The sequence below is a fragment of the Trachinotus anak genome, unplaced genomic scaffold (assembly GCF_046630095.1).
Source record: "Trachinotus anak isolate AG129_WGS33_773 ecotype Australia unplaced genomic scaffold, CSIRO_AGI_Tana_v1 ptg000003l, whole genome shotgun sequence".
NCBI classification, from domain to species: domain Eukaryota; kingdom Metazoa; phylum Chordata; class Actinopteri; order Carangiformes; family Carangidae; genus Trachinotus; species Trachinotus anak.
In genome coordinates, this window is record NW_027273854.1 from 2,434,790 (window position 1) to 2,448,134 (window position 13,345).

Sequence of the window (13,345 nt, forward strand, 5' to 3'; positions counted from 1 at the left end):
TTTGACCAAATGTGAAGCTATTAAAACGGATTGAGTGTTAGACACCATCTGACACAAAATGTACTGTGAAAAATATATTCGAGCGATTTAATTTAATTGTTATGGAATACAGGTGTGGTGTTTGTGGACCAATCAAGGAGGACCCGCTTCGACACTGACACTTGACACTGTGATAAAACTGAGCCCTTTCCATGTTTCGTCTAATCTGATCACAGCATGATAAATATAAACATTTCATGTATCTGTAAATCAGTCATTTATTTTACTTTCACTAAACAAAGTGGCGATAATAAACTCTATTGTAAAAACAAAACAAAAACAAAAAGCCCAAAACTAAACAAACAAACAACAACATTCTGAACTTGATATTAACTGACTATAAAACTATAAGATCTCTGGTAGTTTGCATGACTACGTTGTTTTGTCTGATAATTTTACTTTCTGTGTTGTGTTTGACCACAAAAGAATTGAACATTTTGTCTGTAAATTAATTTATAAATTAGTCGATAAATAAATCAAACAAAAAACAAATAGTTCTTCATGCTAATACCTAAAGTTTGGGCTATTTTTCTGGCGAAGTTTCCATAAGGTTTGTGCAATACTGGATTTTGATACCGACCCCTCTGCAAGACAAGGTCTCAAGGTTAAGTTAGAAAATAATACAATTAACCAATTTGCTTAAAAGTAATAGTAATTCTCACTTTTAATCACTAAAATACTCTTTTTATAGTTACACCATCTCACTAGAAACATCTTGAGATGTTTTCTTGTGAATAATTTACTTTTACTGAAATTCAGATTTAACACAGAAAAGGGGGAATTCTACAGTTCTCCAGTCCCCTGAACGCATCTCACTTTAGACTTACGTTCCGTGCGTATGACGTCACTCGGTTTTCCTCTCGTTCCTCCTGTGGTTGGAGACCAGACCGACTAGCTGAAAGCTAACTAGTTGTATATCTTTTTTTCTTCACAGTTGTGATTACACAGTTACTGGGTCGGTTTCGGCGTCTGATTCTACAGGATATTATTTATCGCCGAGCTCAGAGACCTTTTCTCTCCGCTCCCGGAGACAACACTGGTACGTAACAGCTACGTTAGCTAGCTAGCTTAGACAGGAATTGTTCGCTACGCACAAGTGTGGTGGGGCCTTTAGAAACACAAAGCGTTAAATCTACCGAGTGTGAATCAAGTTTAACGTTAGGTAAAGTGTTAGACTCGTTACCTTAACAAAAGTAATGAGTCTAATACTTTATCCGACTGTCTGCCTCAGCGTTAGTCATCATTAATTTGCTCTCTCACCTTCAGACGTAGCAACAGGCCTGTTCTGGCGCACGTGTTAATGCGCATAAAAATGTTTTTTTGCTCAAAATTAGATGTTGAATAAAAATGTGTGTTTAGACCTGAGAAGAGACTCGGAGATTCATTCAATTGTTCATCAGCCCCTTCTGCAACTGCGAGAAACCGGCCACACCAAAAGTGTGCCAACAAAATGCCGCCTGAATTATAACTGTGTCCATGTTTCTGTGATTGTGTCTTTACAGGTGTCTGTAATTTTGTTGACCACAACACAGTCGGCCCAATGATCTTGAGTCGCTGTTGGTGTATTTATGTCAGCCATTTTAGAATAGGAGGTCTCTCACTATTTTAAAGTGCTTTAACTGGCAAAGTGATATATTGTTTTAGTTACAATGCATCAGGTACGTTTAAAGTCAACGGCATATATATATATATATATATATATATATTTTTTTTTTTTTTTTAAATGTTGACCTCAGAGAACCTCGATTAGTGTAAACCTTTGCGTAGAAATAAACTAAGCTAAGCTTCATGTTAAAGCGGACTTACACCTTTCAACCACAGAAAGATGAGGGTTAAAAATAGTGGATGAAATGCGATTGCAGGAAGCAGACATTGACTAATGCTCTTTTTACGGCTTATCATTACCTTTTATTTCTGGTTTACAAAACTACAGAGTGATGGAGACTAAATCCTATTATCTGTTCTAACACTTACTGTGCCTCTATCTTATTTCTGCAGAGCCATGTACAATGGGATTGGCCTGACGACTCCGCGGGGCAGTGGCACCAATGGCTATGTGCAGCGCAACCTGTCGAGCCTGCGGGTCAAACGACCACGGGATGAGCGTGGTGGTGAGCGGGATGAGAAGGACCGGGAGAGGCTGGAGAGTCAGCTCAACAGGCAGCCCAATGCTGACATCTTGGAGCACCAACGGAAGAGGCAGCTGGAGGTCAAGTGTGCGGAGCTGCAAGACATGATGGAGGAGCAAGGGTAAAAAATGCAGTGTTTGCTTTATGGTGCCACAATAAATAGGTTCTCACTAACCTTGACTGAGTTGTACTCACATTTACAATCAATCAACCAGGCTTGAAACAATTAGTCGATCGATTAGACATGAATCTGTAAATTTGTCAACAACTGTTTAGAAAATTGATTAAATTTGTAGGATATTTTTCAAGCAAAAATACCAAAGTCAGTTTGCTGTAGTGAGAGAAAAAGTAAGATAGTGTCATGTATATCAGGATGACTCCTGTAGTTTCTTAAATCCTCTTTTCTGTTTGCATGGTCAGGTATTCTGCTGAGGAGATTGAGGAGAAGGTGAACAGTTTCCGTATGATGCTGCAGGAGAAGGAGGAGCCAGCTCCTGCCACCACTGAGAGACCAACGTAAGTACAAACCAGTCAAACAAGCTGAAATTTGCATGGCTCTATTTTTAAAATGTTTTGTTCAAAATAAAAGCTGCTGTGACCAGGATATGTTGAGAGTACCTCAACTGATAGCAACATCCAGTCTGAGCATGCTCAGTGATGGATCCCTGTGGCCGCACTGTTACACTGTTAGTCCCTTTAATGAAAGAGCATTTCATTGGTTTATACTGCAGCATTGGTAACAGAAGTCTTTCTGGTTTGTTCTCTCTCAGGGTGACAGAGACTCATGCCCTGGCTGCTGCCAACCAGCAGAAGAATGATCGTCTTCGTGCTGCCTTTGGTATCTCCAGCGACTACGTGGACGGATCGTCCTTCCACGCCGACCGCAAGGAGAGAGAGAAGGAGAAGAGGGAACAGGAACGCTTAGAGAGGGAGAGGCTGCAGCAGCAGAAATATACGTGAGTAGGAGAAGCACAAAACACACCCACAGTGCTGGTGTATGTAACAAAGTCATCACTCTTTTTTATTTCAATCTAGCAAAGTATTTAATCCATTGTAGTGAAATGTCAGCTGATGGAGTAACATTTGTCTTGTAATACTTGTTGTCTTTGTCAATCACAAACCCACAGTTCTGCTCTGGAAGAGGTTTATAAAGTTCACCAGTTTGTAGTTAGTGTGGTCTCTCACTGCAGTGTGTTAATATGTACACTCATCAGCCAGCATCAGCTCTGTCCCTGACTCGAGGTATGTTGCCCTTGTTCTCTCAGGTTGGTGGAAGATTCAGAAAGTTCAGATTCTCCTCCCAAGAAGCACGGTCGGAAGAAGAAGAAGAAAAACAGGAACAGAGACAGGTGAGAAAATGAACTTCTTAAAAACTTAAAAGGTATCGACAATGACGAGAGGATCTGACAGGTTTTCGTTTCCTCCCCCAGCGGCTCAGAGAGTCTCTCCCCATCTCCTCGCAGAGAGAAGAAGAAATCCAAAAAGAAGAAAAAGAAACGGTATTCCATGACAGATTCAGTTTTCTAATGGTTCAGCCATTGACTTTACATTGACAGTGATTGTTAACTGGGAAATTTGTCTTTCAGTGAGGCATCGGAAGAGTCAGAGGAAGAAGATAGGTAGGTGTATTTAAATCAACTGTTTATCCAGGAAATCAGTACAGAATCATTGCTTTCTTTCGTGGAGCGGCTCATATTTAAAATATTTCATTGAAAGTAGTTTTTCTTTCTAGTCTCACCACTAAAAAACTGCTATTTAAAAACATTTAGCCATTCTTCACCCTGATCTCTCACCCACTCACAGTTCCTCAGATGAGAAACAGAAGGTGTCGAAGAAGAAAAGAAAAAAGAGTGAAAGTGCCAGTCCTCCGAAAGCAAAGGTGGCACGTCACAGGAGTGTCTCCTCCAGCTCTGCTCACAGGTATGAGATAAAACAGCTCCCACAGCTAAGATCTAACAGAGAGGTGAACCACCCTCGATCCACACTTCAGATCTGGACCTAGGTGCAGCAGGATTTATCAAGAAATGTTTGATGCATGATTATTCATAAATATCTGGGCCCGGGGCAGAAATGTCTGGCTGGGATTAAAGCTGGAGGATTTAGTGCATCAGGAAACAGGTTTGTTTTACCTTGAATTTCTCATGAAATTTCTTTTTTATCATAAAAATTCAACTTCAACCAAGATATGGTCAGTGAATAAATCAGCTGATGTTATGAATACTACTGAGCACTGCCTCAAGGCATCAGCATGGTTCCACACTTGGATCATTAAACAGCATCTGAACCACTTCCACAGTGTCACCACAGTCTAATCGATTCACAAATTATTTTTAAAAAAGTGGTTTTGTACAGTGTTAAAACATTTATGTTGATAAAAAGGAAAAGAGTAGAATGATGCTATAAGGGCTCAGTCAGTAACCTTCAATGTTTGATCTGTACCTCGGCAGAGTTTCGATAATGATTGGTGTATGGAGTACTAGCATTTGCCCTCCCACTCTTAGAATATGACCGTTTAGAACAACTAAAGCCACTTTTGCATTTAAACCTTTTTGCATGGAAATCCAGGGAGTTCTGAGTATCTGTGACATTTTGTCCCCCAGCCAGTCTCCAGCTCCAGTGAGGTCACGTCCACAGGACCAAACGGCAAGAAAAGCTGATGATGGAAGAAGAGAGAAATCTCCAGACAGGAGGAGGCGGGGCTATGAGGAGCACAGCCCACATCGTCAGGGAAGTGACATGGTGAGGCTGAGGCTGCGGGCACTGCTCCATCAACAGTCTGACACACACAAGTATCCCAAACTAAATTTGAACTGATTTGTCTCTTCATGTTCAGATATTTTACTTTATTGTGAACATGAAATTGTTTATGAAATTACATCAACATCTTTTCTTCACCATCTAGAAGAGGTCCAATCTGGAGAGAGAAAAAGAGCGACCAAGCGAGAAGGAGAAGACCTCCACCAAGAGGAGACATGACTCCTCATCCCCTTCTCCGCCACCACAGGCAGAGAGAAGCTGGGAGAGGGAGAAAGGGAGGAGATCCAGAAGCAAACAGAAGGAGAGTGAGAAAGGGAGGCACTCCAGGAGCAGAGAGATACAGAAAGGTAGGCGCTCAAGGAGCATAGAAAACGAGAGGGAAAAGGGGAGGCGTTCAAGAAGCAGAGATGTGGAGAAAGGGAGGCGTTCAAGAAGCAGAGAATTGGAGAAGGAGAGACGCTCCAGAAGCAGAGACGTGGAGAAGGGGAGGCGTTCAAGAAGCAGAGACGTGGAGAAAGGGAGGCGTTCAAGAAGCAGAGATGTGCAGAAGGGGAGGCGATCAAGAAGCAGAGACGTGCAGAAGGGGAGGCGATCGAGAAGCAGAGACGTGGAGAAAGGGAGGCGCTCAAGAAGCAGAGACGTGGAGAAAGGGAGGCGTTCAAGAAGCAGAGAAGTGGAGAAAGGGAGGCGTTCAAGAAGCAGAGAAGTGGAGAAAGGGAGACGTTCAAGAAGCAGAGAAGTGGAGAAAGGGAGACGTTCAAGAAGCAGAGAAAAGAGGGACAAAGGAAAGGAGAATGTCCCTCAGAGGAACAGACATGACTCCTCCTCATCCCCTTCTCCTCCTCCTCCTCGTCCACCTAAACAGGACACCAGGGGGGAAAGGAGCAGAGACACTGAGCGGGAAAACAACAGGCATAAACAGGACAAAAAGACCAGGCACGACTCCTCATCGCCCTCACCTCCTCCTGAAAAGGAGAGAGCAAGGAGGGAGAGGAGTGGAGAGAGGGAGCGCAGGGCTGAGAGGGATCTACACTCAAGGGCAACAAATGAAAGGGACAACAGGAAAGACACCGGGAAGAGACAGGAGAGGGACGTGTCTCCTCGCCAACAGAAAAATGACAGGAGAAGGGACGGTCACCCGTCTCGAGATTCCATGTCACCTGCCTCTCGCTCACCTGTCGCCAATGGACGTCAAAGAGAAAGAGAGAGTGAGAGGAGAAGAGAAAAAGACAGGGAGAGCACTAAGGAGAGGGAAGGGCATCTGAACAAGCAGGAGGAACAAGAGAGAGAGCGGGGTCAAGACAGCGGCAGAAAGAGAGATGAGGTTATTCGATCATCTGCACAAATTAGACAAGATGCATCGAGACCTGGAGAGAAGGGGATGAGTGAAAGACAGGAGAAGACGAGAAGCCCTCCAAGAAAAGAGAAACGAGATGAGAGGGTAAAACAGGCTGAGAAAAGAAAAGAGAGCAGCAGCAGCAGCAGCAGTAGCAGCAGTAGCGGCAGCGGGAGCAGCAGTGGCAGCAGCAGCGATAGCGATAGTGACAGTGATAGCTCCTCATCCTCCTCTTCATCTTCATCTTCCTCTTCATCCTCATCCTCTGAAGATGAGGGCAAGACGAAGAAGGCTGGGTCAGCAGGGAGGGAAAAAGCTAGCCCTGTGAAAAATGCACCAGCTGCCATCGGAGCTGCAGTTCACAGGTATTTAGCCAACGGCAGAAAGGAAAGCTCCGCCTCTGCGTCCGAGGGCGACGGACCCAGGCGATCCCAGAAGGACAGAGAGGATGGAGGAGATGAACGCGAGAGGGAAAGACCTCCTCACAGAGCTCAGACAGAGAACTACCCGTCCCGGACAAAAGGTCAGGAGCGATACAGCCCCACACAGATGGATAGCCCCAGTCCACCACCTTCCCCACCCCACAGAGTGGACAACAGCAGAGGCAGCAACAGGTCTGAGGCCGAGCCAGAGAGAACGAGGTCGGAGGCCAAAGTTAGGGAAAGAGACAGCGGGAGAGACAGGAGGCCTGTAAGATCCAGCCCCTCAGCCAGAAGGTCACGCTCTCCGCCTCAGAAAACCAACACCACCTCCCCAGCCCGTCGCACTCCACCAAGGCAGTATCAGGAACCCCCGTCCCGATCCAGGAGAGCTTCTCCTCCTCCTCCTCCGGCCTGGGCAGACTGGGAGAGAGAGAGGCAGAGGGACAGGGACAGGGACAGGGACAGGGACAGGGACAGGGACAGGGAAAGGGAAAGGGAAAGGGAAAGGGAGAGGGAGAGAGAGAGAGACAGGGAGAGGGAGAGAGAGAGAGAGAAGGGCAGAGAACGTGAGCGGGTCGCTAGAAGGAGCAGATCCAGAAGTCCAAGGAGGCGCAGCAGGTCCAGGTCTAGAAGCCCGAGAAGGAGAAGCCCCCCCAGCAGGTAGGACAAGAATACATGCGCCAATCCTCAGGCTACATCCACACTACTATGTTTTCATTTTAAATTGAAAATGATTTCTGTCAGATGTGTGACCATTCACGGACACTGGGCAAGCACGAGCCAACATAAACAGTTGTGCTCGGCTGATTAGTTGCAGAAAATACTACAAACAAGGAAAACAATGGCAGTTGTAGCGTTAACATGAAGAATTTAACTGAACAACAGGTGTGTCTACTTCATCGTTTTCAAAGGTCACTGTTTCTGTCCGTCCAGACAAACACAACCCTGGAGTTTTCAAAGTAAAACAGGGTCAGCAGCATTTCCAAAACGCTCTGTTTTTGAGGCTCGAAAACTCCAGGGGTAGTAAAGGCGGGAGGTGAAAATGTAGCAAAAGAGATGCGTTCTAAGATTAAACGTATTAGTGTGAACGTAGCCCTTAGAGTGCCATACCTAGCATAGATAAACGGTTTTGACTTGGAGTTCACACTGAAGTCATTTTACTCCCACATACTCTGCTCCGAAAAACCAGGGGGTGAGTTTATGAAATCATGGACCTTAACTCCTTCAGAGGATCTTACTTGTTCAAATTTACTGCACAACTGTAACATGTTGGACGCCCCAAATAAGACATAGGAGAGTAGTACCTGTTCAGAGTTTTAGGCTTTTAGTCCACAGAACCAAAGCCCACAGCTTTTTCCACGTTTGACTGACGTTTGTGTGTGTCACACACACACACACATTTTTTTTTTTTTTTTTTTTTTAAGAAATTAAAGAAATGTATTTTATTTCAGAATAAGACGTACATGATTTTAGTGATGGATGCTGTGTGTACTTGGGTAGATGAAGAAGTCTAACCCTAACATGAAGGAGCAGGTTTTAATGGCAGAATTGAAAATCAACCGTTTTGTATATTTGTCTTCCAGGTCCCGTCGCTCCCCCTCTCCACAGCGGCGACGGAGGAGCAGTCGCTCCCTCTCCCGAGAAAGAGGGAGAGAAAGGGAACTTGAGAGGACCAGGCAGAGGGAGTTAGAACTAGAGAGGGAAAGGGAGAAGGAGCATCCACAGCCAAAAGATGTTCCCCAGTCCGCCAGGTCTTCCTCCTCCTCATCTTCCTCCAGCTCCTCCTCTTCCTCTTCAGCCTCACCTTCACCGCCTCGAGAAAGGAAAGACGCACAACCCTTGGCAGAGAAAGAGCGGAGGAGAGACCAAGAGGACGAGAAAAAAGAGGACAGAGAGCAGAAAAGTTGTTCTTCTTCTTCACAGGCTCCTTCTAGAGACTCATCCCGTGCTCCACCCTCAGGTAGAAGAGGCTCCCAGTCCGACTCCAGGCGCTCTGATGTGACCTCCAGAAGGTCCCCGGCTGGCAGCCAATCAGAGACCAAACCATCGTCACGGGGTCCGAGCAGGAAGTGGTCACCACCTGCAGCCCCTCAACCATCAGAGCAGCCGGTCAGACATGAGAGCGCTGTAAACGGCAAGGAGGCGAATGCAAAAAAGAAAACCAGCAGGAGCAGCAGCTCCAGCTCCTCTTCCTCTTCGTCTTCCTCGTCCTCTTCCTCATCTTCGTCCTCCTCTTCAGACAGTTCTGACTCTGAGGTGGAGCAAGGAAAGGGGTAAGCAGGAGAGAGAGAATGAGCTACAGATTAGCTCACAGCAAATGTTTTTTAAAAACATGATCAAATAATAAAACAATTGTTCTGCAGATTAATCATTAACTACACCAGTTATTAACAGTTACTCTGTTAACTATGTTGTTTTCTTTTTAACAGGAAAACAACCAAAGCTCAGAGCTCTCCTTCATCATCCTCCTCATCTGATGAGGAAAAGGAAACAAAGAACAAGAGGTAAGAGAAGAAAAAACTCAGTTTTATGTGACAAAGTGTTGAAGTCAAATTTATTGTTTTGGGTCTCAAACACAGAAAAAGTCACATGATATTGATGACATCATTATTTAAAAGAGAAAAAAATGGCTGAGCTGGTCCAAGGAAGGAAAGATGACTTCACTTAATGAATGTGGGAAAAGGAAGCACGTGATTCAAAGTGAATCTGTCCCAGATGTAACCAGAACAATGGTATTATTTTTAATGGTTTGTGGAACAGTTGTTTGATTTTATGCAACACTTCTTATTTAAAAAAAAACAAACAGGGCACATGTGACCAGTTCTTGGGAGTGTGTGAGTTTAATTTGAGGTTGTTGGGTACTGCTTCTGCCAATTCCTTTCTGAGCTCAAACATTGGGATCAACCCAAAAAAAAAAAAAAAACAAGTATTTTTGCACCTTGACTGGTCGGCAGAGTCATGTGACTGCAACATGGGAATTATGCCTCCGCCCAGGCAACAGCACTGTAATTCAGGAAGGGGAGACTGTGGCCATATTTTCTGCAACATGGCTGGTTGGCAGATGCAAACAACCACGAGGCAGTAATTCTACTTCTGGTTATATTTTAGGTTTAGAGTCCTCTTGTTGTGTACTACACACCAGTGTGGTATCACTGGGTCAAGTTGTATTAAAAAGCCGTGAATCAACAGCTCAAATAGGACAAAGCCGTGAGGAAGAGGAAGAGTTTTAAGGATCCTTTGCATGACAGGGTGAAGATACTGACTGATCAAAGGTTTTTTTGTTGTTATGTTTCTGTGGTTCTAAACCACATCCCTTAACGTTATTCAAATATCAATGTTATTTCAGATTTTTGTGAATTGGATGATTTACTACACTGCACCAAACTAGAGTCCTACTGGTGGGATACCTGTTGAAACTTTGACTGACGCCTGTGTTCTCCTCTCAGCCCTGCCAGGCCTCAGAGGGTGCCAGCTGATTCGCTGAGAGATTCCCGCTCACTCAGTTATTCACCTCCAAGGTACATGAGAGCAACGCCGTCCTCACCCAGCCGCAGGTCTGTACCCACTGAGGGACATTTACACCCGACTGTGCAAATGGTGGCGCCAGATATCAGAATCAGAATCAGAATCAGTATCAGTTTTATTGCCAAGTATGTTTTCACATACAAGGAATTTTTTCTGGTGATTGGTGCAATTGGGGATCAGGGGGATCAGCAACAGTGGGGCTCTCTAGCCTTGTTGATATGTGATAAATGCTGCCTGTCCAACAGCTTTATGTCAGGTTTTTTATTATATTTTTATTAAGGGAGGAGAAAATGTACTTGAATAAAAGAAAATCAACAATATTGAAAGTAATTAACTAGATTCAAGGAAGGGAGGGACCTTCTTGTCTCCATATGTTGAATAAGAGTCACTATTGCATGACATAGGTTTATTTAGTTTTATTAAGTTTTATTTTGTTGAATTAAAGGCCTTGTTGTTGTTCAGAGCTAAAATAGAATAATTTCAGTCTGACATCAGTGTGTGTGCACTGAGGTCACATGAAAAGAAAACACTGACTGTGACCCAACTGAGACCTACTTTTCATCCAGTGGTGTAGACGAGCCTGCCGCAGTCGATGGATGTCACGTTCCATACATCCAGTAAAAAGAAGAGTCTCATTAAGCAGCTGAAAATCACTGTACTATAAACAAGTGTCTATACTTTTTTCACAGAGATCCAGATGTAACGTGCAAATTTAGTTAAAAGTGACTTGAATTGCCTTTTTTTGTTTTGCACTGAACCTACAGTGTTCGTGCAAATGTTCTGTCAATACAGGTTCATTTTTTTATTTAACACAGTTCAGCACCAGTGAGAAAGTGATGCTGGTGCAACCCAAGCTTTCAGAAGTACTGATGTGTCATGTTTTCTTCCTGGTAGGAGCGGCAGCAGGCAGTCACCAAACCGCTCGTCAACCAGCAGACGAAGGAAATGAGCTGACAACTCAGAGACGCCTCTCTACTACTACTTTGTTGTTTCTCTGTTCGCCTCCGGCTGGTTTCGAACTGGGCCACAACATGGACTTCACAGCCAGCGGTCAGTAGATACACATCTGTGAATGTCAGGGGACTCATTTTGGTTCTGAGCCACTGCGCAGTAAGCACCAGTGTGTTTGTTTTTTTTAAGCAGCGATGACCCAAGGCTGGCTTGTACATTTATTTTTATGAGCTGAATAAGAAACGTACACATTCACATGCATAAACACAGCTGAGTGAAATGTAACTAACGATGTTCCTCTGTACTTGTACCGTTGATTGCGTTCAACCTGTAGATATGAGCTGTCGGTATTTTGGTTATTATCATGTAACAGAAACGCGATTTCCATGTAATGTGAGCAGAAACTGAAATGTGGTTAATTTCTTTGTTGAAAATGGTTGATAATAATAAAAGGCAATTGTACATTTTATTTGTGTGAACTGTGGTTGTTGTGGTCCGTCCAACTTAAAGGATAAGTCTGATATTTTCTCCCTGTCAACAAATCCCATGTAAAGAGCCGAACCAACGATGAATGTCTCCTGATGCGTCTTCTTCCTCTGAGCCACAGAGCTCCATATTAAAAACACATCAGTGAGTCACACTGTTGTACTCGCTGATGTGTTCCTTCAGTCACCATGAACACACACACACTGTGGGTTATTTTAACTCCCACACACACTGTCCTGCTGCCCCAAATACTCACTAGAGCGCCAAATATAGATTCATCCGCCACAGAAAATAGTCCCTAACAAATAGTACTATTTCCTGTTTGAGTAACATTAGCAAAACTAGTGACCAGCTGTTTTAGGAAATTACAGAACTGTTTTAAAAATGAAAATAAATACATATATGTAGGGATGTGATTCGTTTTTAAAGATGAAGGTCGTCAGTGGAGATCAATCAGCTTGAGGCTGAGCGCCACAAGCCTTTGAGAGGTGGACTACACAATCCTGGTTTTGGTCTTTGTGGAATTTGTTTACAATCACAAAAAAACACCTTAACGCCTTCAACCCTGTTCTCTTAGGTCTGGAGAATATGATTTGTAGGCCAGGGCGTCTCTGTAATACCACAATTCTTCATTTATTGTGACAGATTTGACCTTAATCAAAAAATTGCAGCTCCTGTGAACTTGGAAACTGCACTTGGCCTTGTTTGGATTTCAATAATATTTCGATTAATTGTGCAGCCCTAGATTTAATATTTATTTTTTCTCATTTTCAAGTGACCAAAAGAGGGAGAATAAGTTGAACATCATATTTAAAGAGGTTTCTGCTGAAAATGAGCTGTGTATGATACTGTCTGTAGGCAGATAGATAATCAGCATAAAGCTTTTGATTACATGAAATGAAAGAGGCTGAGGTTATTCCTCTCTCTCTCTCTCTCTCTCTGTGCCAATCAAACATGTTCACTGACCTGTCATCTATATATTATTAGATGGATAAGAAACGTTAGTTAATGTGCTGCTTTAAATCCTGCACAGAATATTGGATTATTGCACTCTTTTCTTTGAGATTCATTCCTACTAAAGCAGTTGTCTCAAATCAAAATCATGATGGAATTACTAATGCATTTCTAGCACTTTTACTACTTGTCAAAGCTGAGGGTGGAACAGGCCGTGGACGGAAAAATGAGTCAACATTAGCTGACCGGACATTGGATCCTGCTGCTGTTGCAATAATGAAACTGGGATGGCGACATCAGTGCTTGTGTTGTTAGTAGTTTCATTTCACAAAAGTCCCAATTCAAAATCAATTCACTGTAAAAACCCTAAATAGTGAAGGATAACTGAAGAATATTTTAAACTTGTAACTTCACTGTCTGTCTGTGTTAAACATGGCAAAGGCTTAATCAGCCCTTTGTGACTGGAAATGCTGATTTTAGTAGTTAAAGAATGAGATAAAATCCAATTTTAAAGCACTGTAGGGATAAAAAAAAACAAAAAAAATGGACCCGGAATATTCGTATATCCAACAATTTTGTCTCTTATTAGCAGTGACCTTGTCTCCTTTTATTTTATTCTATCCTTTATTTTTGTATACTCTCATATAAACTAAATGAAGTTCATAAAATATGAGGTGCAGTAATACAGCCTGAGTTGGGACACCGCGGTTGCACAGAGTGTGGGGTTTTCCCACACGACCTGAACG

The 13,345-nt window shown here is 43.4% G+C and overlaps 1 protein-coding gene across 3 annotated transcripts; it reads left to right on the forward strand.

Annotated features, from left to right (window-relative positions):
• Positions 1 to 874: 874 nt before the first annotated feature.
• Positions 875 to 11,628, forward strand: srrm2 (serine/arginine repetitive matrix 2). Of its 3 annotated transcripts, none has more exons than XM_071465113.1 (14): positions 875 to 1,078; positions 2,038 to 2,289; positions 2,589 to 2,684; positions 2,939 to 3,124; positions 3,434 to 3,517; positions 3,599 to 3,667; positions 3,755 to 3,787; positions 3,972 to 4,088; positions 4,769 to 4,907; positions 5,071 to 7,343; positions 8,267 to 8,956; positions 9,113 to 9,187; positions 10,130 to 10,201; positions 11,103 to 11,628. In XM_071465113.1, the coding sequence occupies exons 2-14, from the start codon at positions 2,042 to 2,044 to the stop codon at positions 11,155 to 11,157; spliced, it is 4,137 nt and encodes a 1,378-aa protein (XP_071321214.1). In that variant the 5' UTR covers positions 875 to 1,078; positions 2,038 to 2,041; the 3' UTR covers positions 11,158 to 11,628. The 3 variants fall into 3 exon arrangements, with proteins under 3 accessions (XP_071321214.1, XP_071321213.1, XP_071321212.1); XM_071465112.1 differs by having other exon boundaries at positions 5,074 to 7,343; positions 10,130 to 10,237; XM_071465111.1 differs by having other exon boundaries at positions 876 to 1,078; positions 10,130 to 10,237.
• The last annotated feature ends 1,717 nt before the right edge of the window (positions 11,629 to 13,345 follow it).

Coding starts and splice junctions, on each gene's coding strand:
- srrm2 (XM_071465111.1), top strand. CDS start 2,042: ATGTACAATGGGATTGGCCTGACGACTCCGCGGGGCAGTGGCACCAAT. Junction 3,788..3,971: donor GAGTCAGAGGAAGAAGATAG/GTAGGTGTATTT, acceptor ACCCACTCACAG/TTCCTCAGATGAGAAACAGA. Junction 4,089..4,768: donor TCCTCCAGCTCTGCTCACAG/GTATGAGATAAA, acceptor TTTGTCCCCCAG/CCAGTCTCCAGCTCCAGTGA.